Source organism: Amphimedon queenslandica, unplaced genomic scaffold (genome assembly GCF_000090795.2).
Source record: "Amphimedon queenslandica unplaced genomic scaffold, v1.1 AMPQUscaffold_13228, whole genome shotgun sequence".
Taxonomy (NCBI): domain Eukaryota; kingdom Metazoa; phylum Porifera; class Demospongiae; order Haplosclerida; family Niphatidae; genus Amphimedon; species Amphimedon queenslandica.
Window position 1 is genome coordinate 61,739 of NW_003546536.1, and position 12,223 is coordinate 73,961.

Below are 12,223 nucleotides of genomic sequence, written 5' to 3' on the forward strand. Positions count from 1 at the left end.
AAGATGTATCATAAGAATGTACTTAAAAAATTTGAGCTGATTCCAATCAAAATTAGATTTTTATGAATTTTCAAAGTTGCAGGCCAAAGTCCCTGTACTTATAGCCTTGGGTATTTTTCAGAATTTTGATGTTTTCTTAAAATGGCCGTAACTTGAAAAATTGAAGTCGGAATCAGCTCAAACTTTCTACACAGCATAAGTGCATCAATATGTATCAGAAAATGTAATAAAAATTGGGGGTGATTTCGGAGCCATTTTTTGGAAAAAACCATGGGCTATAGCCTTGGGTACTTTTTAGAAATTTGGCGTTTTCTTAAAATGGCCGTAACTTGAAAAATTGAAGTCGGAATCAGCTCAAACTTTCTACACAGCATAAGGACATCAATATGTATTAGAAAATGTAATAAAAATTGGGGGTGATTTTTTAGCCATTTTTCAGAAAAAACCATGGGCTATAGTACAGGGATTTTTTCAGAATTTCGGCATTTTCCTAAAATGGCCGTAACTTAAAAATTGAATTCAGAATCAGTTCAAACTTTCTACATGGCATAAGGACATCAATATGTATCAGAAAATGTAATAAAAATTGGGGGTGATTTTGGGGCCATTTTTTGGAAAAAACCATGGGCTACAATAGTACAGGGATTTTTTCAGAATTTCAGCATTTTTTTAGAATGGCCATAACTTTAAAAATTGAATTTGGAATCAGTTCAAACTTTCTACATAGCATAAGGACATCAATATGTATCAGAAAATGCAATAAAAATTTGGGGTGATTTCGGAACCATTTTTTGGAAAAAACCATGGGCTATAATAGTACATGGCCTTGGGCCAAATTTGGCCAAATTTGAAAAGGAAAAATTCTCACATTGTTATGTTGCATAGAAAGTTTGAGATGGTTCCGATCAAAATTGCATTTTTATGAATTTTTAAATTTGCTCCAAAATAGGGCCAAAGTCCCTGTACTATAAGTGGACTTTGACTTAATTTTTTGCATTATATTTAACATAACTTTTTTTAGGGTAAACTGAAATACCGTGAGACAGTTTTTGAAGGATTTGACAGCATGTATGATGCTTTTGTATCTCTCTTTAAAGGCGACAACATTGGCAAGGTTGTTGTCAAAATATAACGAAACAGATAACCTGAGAATAACTGATAATATTAAAATGACAAGAGAGTGTGTGTTAAAAAACAATAATTATTACTATTATCAAGCATTTACTCTTTTTATTATTAGCTAATTATTAGTTAGTGTAGCTATTATACAAGTGATAATAATAGATGGTTAAATTAAATTTAGTCATAGAGCTATTCATTGTTGAGGTGTGGCTGGTACTCTGTAGCTAGCTTTAATTTATGACCTTCACCTTTGCGTATATATCAGCAATAACATAAATATGTCGGGCGTTAAGGCACGCAGTTGGATCAAAGTAAAGGAGTTTGTGGGTCTTCCCAAGAGAGATGACTTTAAAATAGTCGAGAAAGAGCTGCCAGCTTTGAAAGATGGAGGTAAATTAATAATGACGTAAAATAATTATGAAAATTCTTGTTATGTAGAGTTTCTTGTCGAGGGACTTTGGAACACTGTTGATCCATACATGAGGTAAAAGATAACTTTAGCAATAAACAGAGGTGTTAAAGACATGTTAAAGTTACATTAATTTGTATTCATAGGTCTAACGAGCTCTCAAATAAGTTAGGGTCTCCAATGCCAGGAGGACAAGTAGCCAAGTATGAATTATTAGATCACTCCGATCACTTTTAGAACAAAATAATTTTAGAGTTACACAATCGAAGGATAAAAATTTTGCAGTTGGCGACGTTGTTCTCGGTCCATTTGGGTGGACCAGTCACAGCATTTGTGATGGACCTGCATCATTAATGAAGATCATAAAACTAGACCCAACTATACCACTCCCTCAATCAACTGCACTAGGAATACTAGGAATGCCAGGGTAAGAGAAACATCATATTATTAGTAAATCAGTACATCTGCAGTGCAACGTCTTATTTTGGTTTGCTTGATATATGCAAGCCCATCAAAGAAGGTGAGACGTTACTAGTGAATGCTGCTGCTGGAGCTGTTGGATCTGCTGTTGGTCAAATTGGAAAGATAAAAGGAATGAGAGTTGTGGGTTTTGCCGGCTCTGATGAGAAAGTTGCTTACCTCAAGAGCCTGGGGTTTGATGCAGCATATAATTACAAGACAATACCCTCACTTGAGGCAGCCATTAAAGAATCCTGTCCTAATGGAGTTGATGCTTTCTTTGATAATGTAAGCCACCAATAACTAATGACTGTATATAAGTGTCCTTGATATAGGTTGGTGGAGATTTCTTTGATACTGTACTTAGACAAATGAATACATTTGGACGAGTGTCAGTCTGTGGAGCTATTTCACAGTATAATGCTTTGGAGCCTAGAAAAGGTTGAAGCTATTATTAAATGAATAATTAACTTTATTATTTGTTTTCTTATTTTTTAAAGGCATCGATGTGTCTTCAATCACTCTAATAGTAAAGCAGTTGAAAATTGAAGGATTTATTGTAACGCGATGGTTGGACCAGTGGCAGGGAGCTTTTAAGGAAATGGCTCAATGGATACAAGAAGTAAAAGCAACTTTTATCATGTACCTTTACCTTAAGATGAATCATAAGCATGTACTTGAAAAGTTTGAGCTGATTCTGATTTTATACAAATTTTTTAAGTTTCACAAAAATTGGGCCAAAGTCCCTGTTTGGACTTTGTCCCAATTTTTGACAAAATTAATATAATGTATTTTTTAGGGTAAACTGAAATACCGTGAGACAGTTTTTGAAGGATTTGACAGCATGTACGATGCTTTTGTATCTCTCTTTAAAGGCGACAACATTGGCAAGGTTGTTGTCAAAATATAACGAAACAGATAACCTGAAAATAACTGATAATATTAAAATGACAAGAGAGTGTGTGTTAAAAAACAATAATTATTACTATTATTATTAGCTAACTATTAGTTAGTGTAGCTATTATTACAAGTGATAGCTGGTTCTGGAGTGTACGAATGATATTTCACAGTTTCGTTCCACTTGACCTGTTTCTTTACCGGCGACGATTGCAATTCACATCTGTCCTGATCTTCCAGTGGAGAATAATCTATCTCCTCCTTTCTTCCCTCCATTATCCTTTGTCTCTTGAGATATCTCTCCCTTCTGCTGTCTGATTGCTCTAATTTTCTCATTGCTTGGAGCTGCTTCTCTCGTCCCAACCTCCTTGATAATTTCTGCATTTTAGTTGAAGGAAGCAGTGGTCCTAGTTCATCATCATCATCAGTGCAGAGTGTGGGTGTGGCTGAAACTCCTCCCTCTTCTTCTCCTTCAGTCTTGTTTCTCTTCCTATTGCTAGTAAGAGCAGTCGTGTCTTCCTTAGATGCGGCCATCATTTCATCCACTTTAGTTCTGAGTACAACTACAGAGGGACTTGAGTTTAGAATCTTTCCTTCTTTGATGGTATCCATGTGCTTTCTACGGAGCTCCATGGCCAATAGTGTGTAGAATTATTAGCAGGAAACGTTAAACAAACAGGTGAAGGGTCCTATGGCTCTATCGAGAAATAAAACGAGGAACTGATCGCTGAAGAAATCGTCATTCCAAAACTAAGGGTTAATTAATAACAACAAGCTAGCCACGCCCACGAGTCTTATTAAAATTAACTAACCACAATAATTATAACTAGCCCTAAATTAAATACTATGCTTGAAAAACAGGTTTTCCAAACCAGTTTGTGAGCATCAATAGCAACTCTCATCTCATACCACATGATCTAGTAATTACTGTGGGAAGAGATGTGACAGTGACATGGTATACTACAGAATTCAACTCAACCGTGTGTTACTAAATCAACTATCGGACGATTGAGTTCAAAGACTGATACATGATACATACAAATGATACAATCATGCTCTATTAAACCTTTGTCATGCAAATTTGTTCAAGCAATAAGCATACGACAAGCTGAACAGAACAGGTGCAACTATTAAAGGCATGATTTCAAAGGAATTCCATGCACTCTGTGGTCAAGAACAAAACGAGGCTCTTCTATCACTAATTAATAAATAAATTGTGCAATTACATGCCAAAGAATACAATTATACAAATTGGTATAGATACATGCACATATAATAATGTTTTGAAATAAAACTGTGTGCAGATCTAGTGACAAGCTGTAAGTGATAGTGTGTATACTGTATATAATCCAGTTACATGACAACTAAATAAGGTTATCAAATTAGACTATCATATTTAGGCATCAGGCACTCTACATCTACCCAAATTTCCTTAGAAGCAAATGCGTGTGTGCTCCTAGTTCCAGAAAACACCAAGACTATTATTATTATTATTATGGTATACAACATGCAGCAAGCTCTGTGTGTGTGAGTGTAGTAAAGAACACTCCCTGGATATCAGTGATCTTGTGGTTAGGAGTGGCAAAATGGCTATTACTCCACAAAAAACAATGCTAGTTTATGGAGTGTCACTAGATCTGCATGTTCAAATCACTGCATGACTGTTAAATGGAGTGTGCTGGTAGTGGCATGTTTTCATTAAAGTTTAAGTATCTCTCCTCTCTAATTAACATTCACTAAAATCCAAATGTAATGAAGACATCTAAAATAGAATGGGTCTTCAATTTTCACGCTATTAGTCAAGCCAGTGGTTTTAGAGTGCTAATCAGTGCTGACTGTGCAATCTCACAGATGTTGTTTATCGACATTCTACTGTGGAAACAGTTTGTAGAGTAATACATGAGTGTATAGTAACAGCTTTCATATAATGGACTGTTGGGAATGCGTATTATGCTTGTTCATAATGCATGCTGGCATAGTGTTGGATGGATATAGTATTTAATGTATCTACTCTAGTATAAATTGATGACATGGTTCAAGAGGCTTGAGTCACGTAAGCTTACTCTAGCTGCCATTGACCACCATGATCCAATTACTGTACTCATCTGTAACACAAGTAAAGCAATGGCACTATTACGATCCGACATTCTTACTCACTAACGTGTATCCTGGGACGCAGCTGCTCTTGCTACTGCTCTCTGAATCATGCTCCATTATTTAAATAGTAAAGTACTTTTTTGGCATTCTACCAAAAAGTTAATACGAAATGTAAACTACAACAAGATATTTTGGTCTGCCTTTATCATAAAAGCATCACTATCCCCTTAAGCTATTATGTATAGTAGCTTCAAAATGTAGTATTATACATAAATGATGTTAAGTTGATAGACACTGTGATATCATCATGTAGGTCAGAGTTTCATTGCAAACAAAAGCACTGAAGCATTGAGTAAGGGAAGAGCTGGTGGTGGTCCAACATGTCATCATTAGTATGGGTACACAGCTAACCATAATAGTGTATGGTGAAATCAATACTTATAGATCAAAAGTAACTACAACTCTATTGTAAGCGTATAATTATGCTCGCATCATATTTCTGTGGAATCCTATACTATAAACCATGTTGATCCTAGCTGGAATTCAATTTTTAAACTGGAGCACAGGATGACGTCATGATTATGTCAAGCTGAGACCGTTCTTGTTTATAATTACTCCAAATAGTCCAGTAATTGCTCGAATGTATCATGTACATCTGGACAACTTGTTACTCGATAAACTTTCCCTTATAAGGACAAATGACTTTTAAACAAAACTATACACACACACAACTGGATCATTTAAATAATTAATTACAAACAACCTGGTACCATACAGACACACTCTGTGATAGATCCATTGACCCGTGACAAACTATAGCTACCAATAGCTACACAACATTGAGTCTCGGTGTATACAAGAGACGCTAATAAGGAAGTTTAATGTTATTATAAACTTATAGTCAATAAGACTATAGTGGTAGACACACACACACACACACACACACACAGAGAATATAGTATATAATCACCTTTGCTGCTGTACACACGACAATTCCCTCTCTACTCTTGCTAGTGTTGACAGAAATAGGCTCAGGAAAACTGTTGAGGGCAACTCATGACACTGTCATGCTCCTAACACAATGAGACAGTATGCATAGGAATATACACTTTTCTTTTGAATACAAGCTTGCTAAGAGAGAGAGAGAGAGAGAGAGAGAGAGAGAGAGAGAGGGAGAGGGAGAGAGAGAGAGAGAGAGGGAGAGGGAGAGAGAGAGAAATGCATAGCAAGCTTTTATGATACATGGACAATGAACTATAACACAATGAAGATAGATCATTCTGTTTCATTAAGAATGATGCTGACATGTAGCTTAGTATGTGCATGATACGAGTGATACGTTCATTATTGCTATTGTTATATGAGAGTTATTTAAAATAGGCAGATCAGAGACACGCTCTGTTATGAGAACTAATGTACGAAGGAATGAGAAGCACAACAGTGAGTAACCGCAATAAACACCCGACAGACAGACAGACAGAAAGACAGACAGACACAAAACAAATACGTCATCTAAGGCGGATAAAATCAGGCAACTAACCAGGCTGTTATACCTAGACAAGGCATAAGTGGAGGTAGTAGCTGACTCATTCCAATAAAGATGTATGTTGATGATTGCCACTTGATAATTAAATCATTTTAAAATCAGCGCTTTGTGCTTTCATTGCAAGTTGATTTCACATTTTATTTCATTTTATTATATTTATGATAATAATAATAATAATAATAATAATAAGAATAGGAGGACACAAATACACAACAGTTATTATTAGACGAAGGACAAGTGCATAATGGAGACAAAAGAATATGTCGAATGAATTTTTTTTCATCATTGTAATAGTAATAAAAAAATAACTATAATAGTGAATAGAAGTATTATAAGAAGTAAAATAAAGTTACAATTGTAAAGGTAAATTAAAGAAGTATAATAAAACTATGATAATATAATAGTAAAGTAGAATGATTATTATAAAGTAAAAAGTAATGATTATAGTTAAGATTAGTAGGTAAAACTAAAATTATAATTATGAATAGTTTAAAGTAGAAGTAATAAGTACAAGTACAATTAAAGTTAAGTTAAATCTAACACTCATTAAGGTACAAGTAAGTACTAGTAGGCTATAGTTGTTAATTATCAGTAGTAATACATTAGGATATAGTTAGAGCTGGATTACCAGTGGCTTTAAGTCTAGTTAGTATAAGCTAGATACAGTAGTAATATGGTACAGGAACACATAGTTTGGGCAGAAATTAGAATTGAGGAGGAGTTGGTCGAATCTCACACACACACACAAGCAAACTTTCAAAAAGATAGACAGAACCATTAGCAGAGCCATTCTTTCAGAAGAACTGTCTTGGTATAGAGGAAGTTTGCAATAGTGCGAGCTTAGAAACGGTTCTTCTCAAGGTGCCTCCTGTGCATTGCCAAATGTCGTCCGAGCTCGTCAGAGCGGGCAAAGCGCTTTGGACAGTTTGGCCATGAGCAAACGTGAGGTTTCTCTCCGGTGTGTGTACGCATGTGAGTCTTGAGATGATCGGATCGTGAGAACTTCCTCTGACAGACTTCACATTGGAAGGGACGGATTCCAGTGTGCTTGCGGCTGTGTCGGCGGAGCTGGTCTGAGCGTGAGAAACGTTTCCCGCAGCCCTCGTGCTCACAGACGTAAGGTTTCTCACCGGTGTGCTTCCTGATGTGCATCTGGAGATGAGAGAGCTTGAGGTAGCGCTTAGTGCAGCCAGGATAAAGACAAACAAATGGTTTCCTCTGCTCATCGGTCTTAGCTGGATTGACAGGAGGCTGAGGTTGAGGCTGACTCATGAAGGAGCCGCTATGAGGAGCTATAGAGCTAGGAGGAAGCATAAAGCCAGGCTGAGCTGCTGCCATTGAGAGATCGAACTGAGCCTGAGCTCCAGTGACTGCTGTCTCCTGAGGCATGCAAGGACCAGCTGTGGGGAGGAGATCGTACTGAGACTTGATCCCGTATTGCTGGTTAGCAGACATGGTGTAAGTACATGCAGTACCGCAGTTGGAGGTGGTGAAATCAGCGACTGGTGGGAAGTGCTCCAGTGGAGTAGTAGTGGCAAGGCTAGAGACTGGAGTAGGGACTGGAGTGGGGAAGTCTCCGACGTACTGGAGTGGTGTAGCATCAACCAGCTGCTGATCAAGATAAGGGGAGCAAGGAGAGTGAGTGTACTCCCTGTCGGAGTGAGGTGGGCTGTTATAGATGCTGGTAGCAGCTGCGACAGAGTATGGTGGAGGAGGAGGTGATGCTCCCTCGTGTTTGAGACGCTGCATACCACCAAAGAGCTCTGGGTAGGAGTCCTCAATGAAGTGTGTTGTTTCAACGAATGAAGGAACTACAGAAAAAGAGAAAAAAAACCATCATTCATTAATCCCTGATGCAATTTATTGTGACCATAATTAGGACCGCTATACAATGAATATTAAAAGATGGCCATTATTCTTAATCCCTTTTGCACGTTAGTTTATCTCAAGACAGCAAACAAACAGACACAACAAAACATTCCACAAACAAAAAACAAGCAGGTATCTTACCCTCTGCTCCTGGGAAGATGTTAGAACTAATGAGCTCGGGCGGGTGAGGTTTTCCATAAACGGCAGCTACCATTTGCTGTTCTGCAGTGACGGCACATGCAAAATCTCCCTCCTGCTTGATCATGTGGTGTGGAGATCCAAGCTGTTGCATCATTGGAGGCGAATGGACCGGAGACAGAGAAGCTGCTGCAGGAACTGGGGAATGATGACCAGCCATAACAGGAGAGTGCCCGTACGAAGGACTGTGAGCGGCGCAACTGTTAGGCGATCCTGCAGCTTGTATCGGAGAGTTGGCATAGTTGTTTGGCGGGCTCATGTCTGCTGCAGAGCTCCAGTGCTGGGGGCTGTAGAATCCCTCGGCAATAGCCACTGGCGTGTTCATGTCCAGCTGTGGGTTAAGCATAGCTACTTCGCAGGCCATTTTTTGTACTTGGTCGCTTAGTAAAGAATAAATTGTTAATAAGTAGATTGGTTTAAAGGAATTAAGAGAAGCTTTCTTGTTGATTCGTTAAGCTGAGCAGTTGGTATAGCCTGTTTCCGACCAGCGAAACAGAACTGAGAGAGAGAGAAAGAGAAAAGAGAGAGTGGGAGAAGCGATTGTTAAAATGAGAGACTTCGCGAGCAAGTGTATATAAAAGAGCGAAGCCAGACAACAGCACGTGACGCCATTTCCTCTTCATGCATTAAAACTGCAATGATGATCAATTCACATATGAGATGCTTCTCATTTCTGTGGTTGGAGTGTAACATGAAGATCATTGAACCAGCTAATAGGCATTTACTACATAAGGAATATGAATTTACACAGCTTAAGCTTACGCCGCTCAAAACATTAAATCGCTTTACTATCGTCATGCATGCCTGAATAAAGACAGATAGAGAATATCCCATCACGAAATCAATTTTAAAATTAAAAAACGTACAAGTACATATATATTGACTGCAATTCTTCCTTATCGAATCATCTTGTAGAAACAGTACAACCAGAAGCCACTGGTTTGTAACTGAATTAATACTTTATCCTTTACTCTTTATACGGAGCAAATTGAAGAGTGAGAACTTGTACTTTATGCTTAGGTCAGAACAAACAGAGTGGTATAAAAGGGAGGAACATTATCACAACATAAAGTAGCAGAATCTTCTCTTTTGGGTGCATGATGGCAGCTTAAGATCAATGACAATCATAAACTATTATTAACTCTTTCTAAAAGCTTCAGACAATAAAGTATAACATAATCATAACTCATCTCTCTCTCTCTCTCTCTCTCATGTTTGTAGAGTTCTATGGGTAGCTAGTCTTTGGTTATATGGCATTTTAATGTGAGGTGGTATGTACTCCAGAATACAACAGCCCTTGTGACAGCTCCTATATAGTCCGTGGTAACACAAGGGTATATCAGACGAGAGACATTCTTTAAACTGACAGTCAGGGCAAGGAGGTGGCGGCTTTGATTTTGACCAGCCGCACTGACCTTTAAGAAAGGGCGGTTTGTTGGCAAGTGGCTCACCAAACACCTCTTCCACAATATCACGAGTGAGCAGCGACTTGAACCTCTTCCATTGTAAGTGCTCTTGATGTAGCTGAAGGAATACTGGCTCAGATGGATAACTGTAGAGAGAGAGAGAGAGAGGGGGGAAGGGAGAGAGAGGAAGAGAAGAGATATATAAGTGTTTTAAAATTACCAAAAGGCGGGAACAGAGTATGCTGGGCTTCCACCACAAAAGTAGATAAAGACCAAATCAATCTTTGAGGTCTGATGGCTATAACCTTAACCTTAACAACTCAGCACTGCATTTACCACCAAACTCAATAACCTCAGAATAACAGCACATGAAGTTAAATAACAAATATGTACACATAGTATGCACGTGTTGTATCTTATCATTTCATAAAATCCCCCCATCTCTCTCTCTCTTCCTCCCTCCATACACAAATGTCATTGTACTTCTTCCAGTGAAGATGGATCCTTTACTGTAATGTGGACACAATAATAATGTGAAAAGATTGTTTACTCAAGTAAGAACCTCAGGCCCTCCCTTGATCTTAGCTAAATACACTACACCTGGTGGACTAAAGAGGTGTGCAGACAGTACTGACAAAATAACAATAAAAGTGAGCTAGCGTTTACGACAGAACAGGACTATACTATAATTATGCAAACGAAGGCCGAAGGGGATTTTAGTGAAAAACAGGAAGAGCGAGTTCAGAGACACCATTAATGAGATTAGGCTAGAGAGAAATGAAGCCAGCAACAGCTACATAAACCATTTCATAGTGTAGGAGTCGTGAGGAACATCTGCCACATGTAAACTAAATAGTCGGCCAAACGACATACGAGAGAGACCTCAATTATTGTATGTCCGGAGTCTCTTAATAGTATTACAAGAGACAGCGTGACTTTGAGATGACTTTCAATCGTAGTAAACATATCATATAACAGAGGCACACTCGGTAACAAAGAGAGGAGACAGATGGAGCGGGTCATTGATATACAATTAATGTTACTGTCGTAGTATGACCACATTTCAAAAACAATTTAAAAAAAGGATAAACAACCTCAGGAAGACAGAGAGAGGGGAGGGATAAACTTAAACAGGGCAGATCAAAGATGATATTCAATTCAAATCAAAAACACTGACACTGGAGAAGACTATGGACTATAGGCAATGGACAAGAGGTATGTACGATGGACAATGGATGTGACAATGATTGGACATTGGAAGAACTAAATGGCATACACTCAATGTATGAGTGTCACTAGGTGAAACATTATATGTACTGGGTTTGGTATTAAAGCCTTTAAAATAGCTTACCTTCTAGGAACAATCCAATTTATTGTTTACAGTAAACAAAATCACGTATACAAACAGGTCAATAATCATACTAATTCACAAAAATATGCTTTGAAAAAAAGCCAATAAAAGCATTTGACTGTTAAAAGAGATTGAAAAAAGACTAAATAAATATAGTTAGGTAAAGAGAAGTTCATGTGTGATAGTTTGACAGGATGCAACGTAAGGTTGCTGTGAGCTGAGTCTACCAGAGACACCATTAAAGTTAGTGGCCCCACTAGTATCCATGCAGTTATAAACCATTCATCAATGTTTACACACAAGCTATAGAGAACTCATTTCTCACTTATAGTCACTTTATTTGAATGAGGATATACACATACAGACAATAATAATATTGATAATAATAATAATAGTAATCCTAATACATTGTACCTATGTACATGTACATGTACATATAATGTGTTATGTACATTAGGTCATTGAGTTGGATGCTGCTGGTAGTCTAATGGATGATAAAATCTGTTAGCATGTCAAGAGGTGAGGAAACAGGCTTCATAGTGTAAGGTTTATTATGAGGTTATGAACACTGTGGAATAATAATCCACTTAGAGATGGTAATTGAATATTAAGAGGAACATGGTCATGATAATAATCAGCTTAACACAGGTCAGTGGCTCCGTTTATCATAATAATATCAGCAACCTTCCCTCCCTCCCTCCCTCTCTCCCTCTCTCTCCCTCCCTCTCTCTCCCTCCCTCTCTCTCTCTTCTTCCCTCTCTCTCTCTCTCTCTCTCTCTCTCTCTCTCTCTCTTCTTCCCTCTCTCTCTCTCTCTCTTCTTCCCTCCCTCTCCCTCTCTCTCTCTCTCTTCTTCCCTCTCTCTCTCTCT

General features: G+C 38.0%; 2 protein-coding genes across 5 annotated transcripts in view; one reads left to right on the forward strand and one right to left on the reverse strand.

Moving 5' to 3' along the window:
• LOC100637260 (prostaglandin reductase 1-like) overlaps nt 1-3,041 on the forward strand; it is a 4,220-nt gene extending 1,179 nt beyond the window's left edge. Inside the window, exons 1-8 of one of the 4 annotated variants that reach the window (XM_003388595.3) lie at nt 1,148-1,512; nt 1,561-1,606; nt 1,678-1,734; nt 1,785-1,958; nt 2,002-2,278; nt 2,326-2,431; nt 2,491-2,612; nt 2,790-3,041. In XM_003388595.3, the coding sequence (XP_003388643.1) occupies nt 1,401-1,512; nt 1,561-1,606; nt 1,678-1,734; nt 1,785-1,958; nt 2,002-2,278; nt 2,326-2,431; nt 2,491-2,612; nt 2,790-2,900 (1,005 nt within the window). In that variant the 5' untranslated portion in view covers nt 1,148-1,400 and the 3' untranslated portion in view covers nt 2,901-3,041. Of the gene's footprint in view, nt 1-1,147; nt 1,513-1,560; nt 1,607-1,677; nt 1,735-1,784; nt 1,959-2,001; nt 2,279-2,325; nt 2,432-2,490; nt 2,613-2,789 lie in introns of those variants that run through there. The other 3 variants (XM_019999919.1, XM_019999920.1, XM_019999918.1) reach the window with 3 other exon arrangements.
• A 3,639-nt stretch (nt 3,042-6,680) lies between these two features.
• Nucleotides 6,681-9,154, reverse strand: LOC100637386 (Wilms tumor protein-like). Its single transcript, XM_003388596.3, has 2 exons — nt 8,541-9,154; nt 6,681-8,341 (listed from the first exon to the last, which is right to left on the reverse strand). Exons 1-2 carry the CDS (start codon nt 8,959-8,961, stop codon nt 7,371-7,373), a joined length of 1,392 nt encoding a protein of 463 aa, XP_003388644.1. The 5' UTR covers nt 8,962-9,154; the 3' UTR covers nt 6,681-7,370.
• Between the last annotated feature and the right edge of the window lie 3,069 nt (nt 9,155-12,223).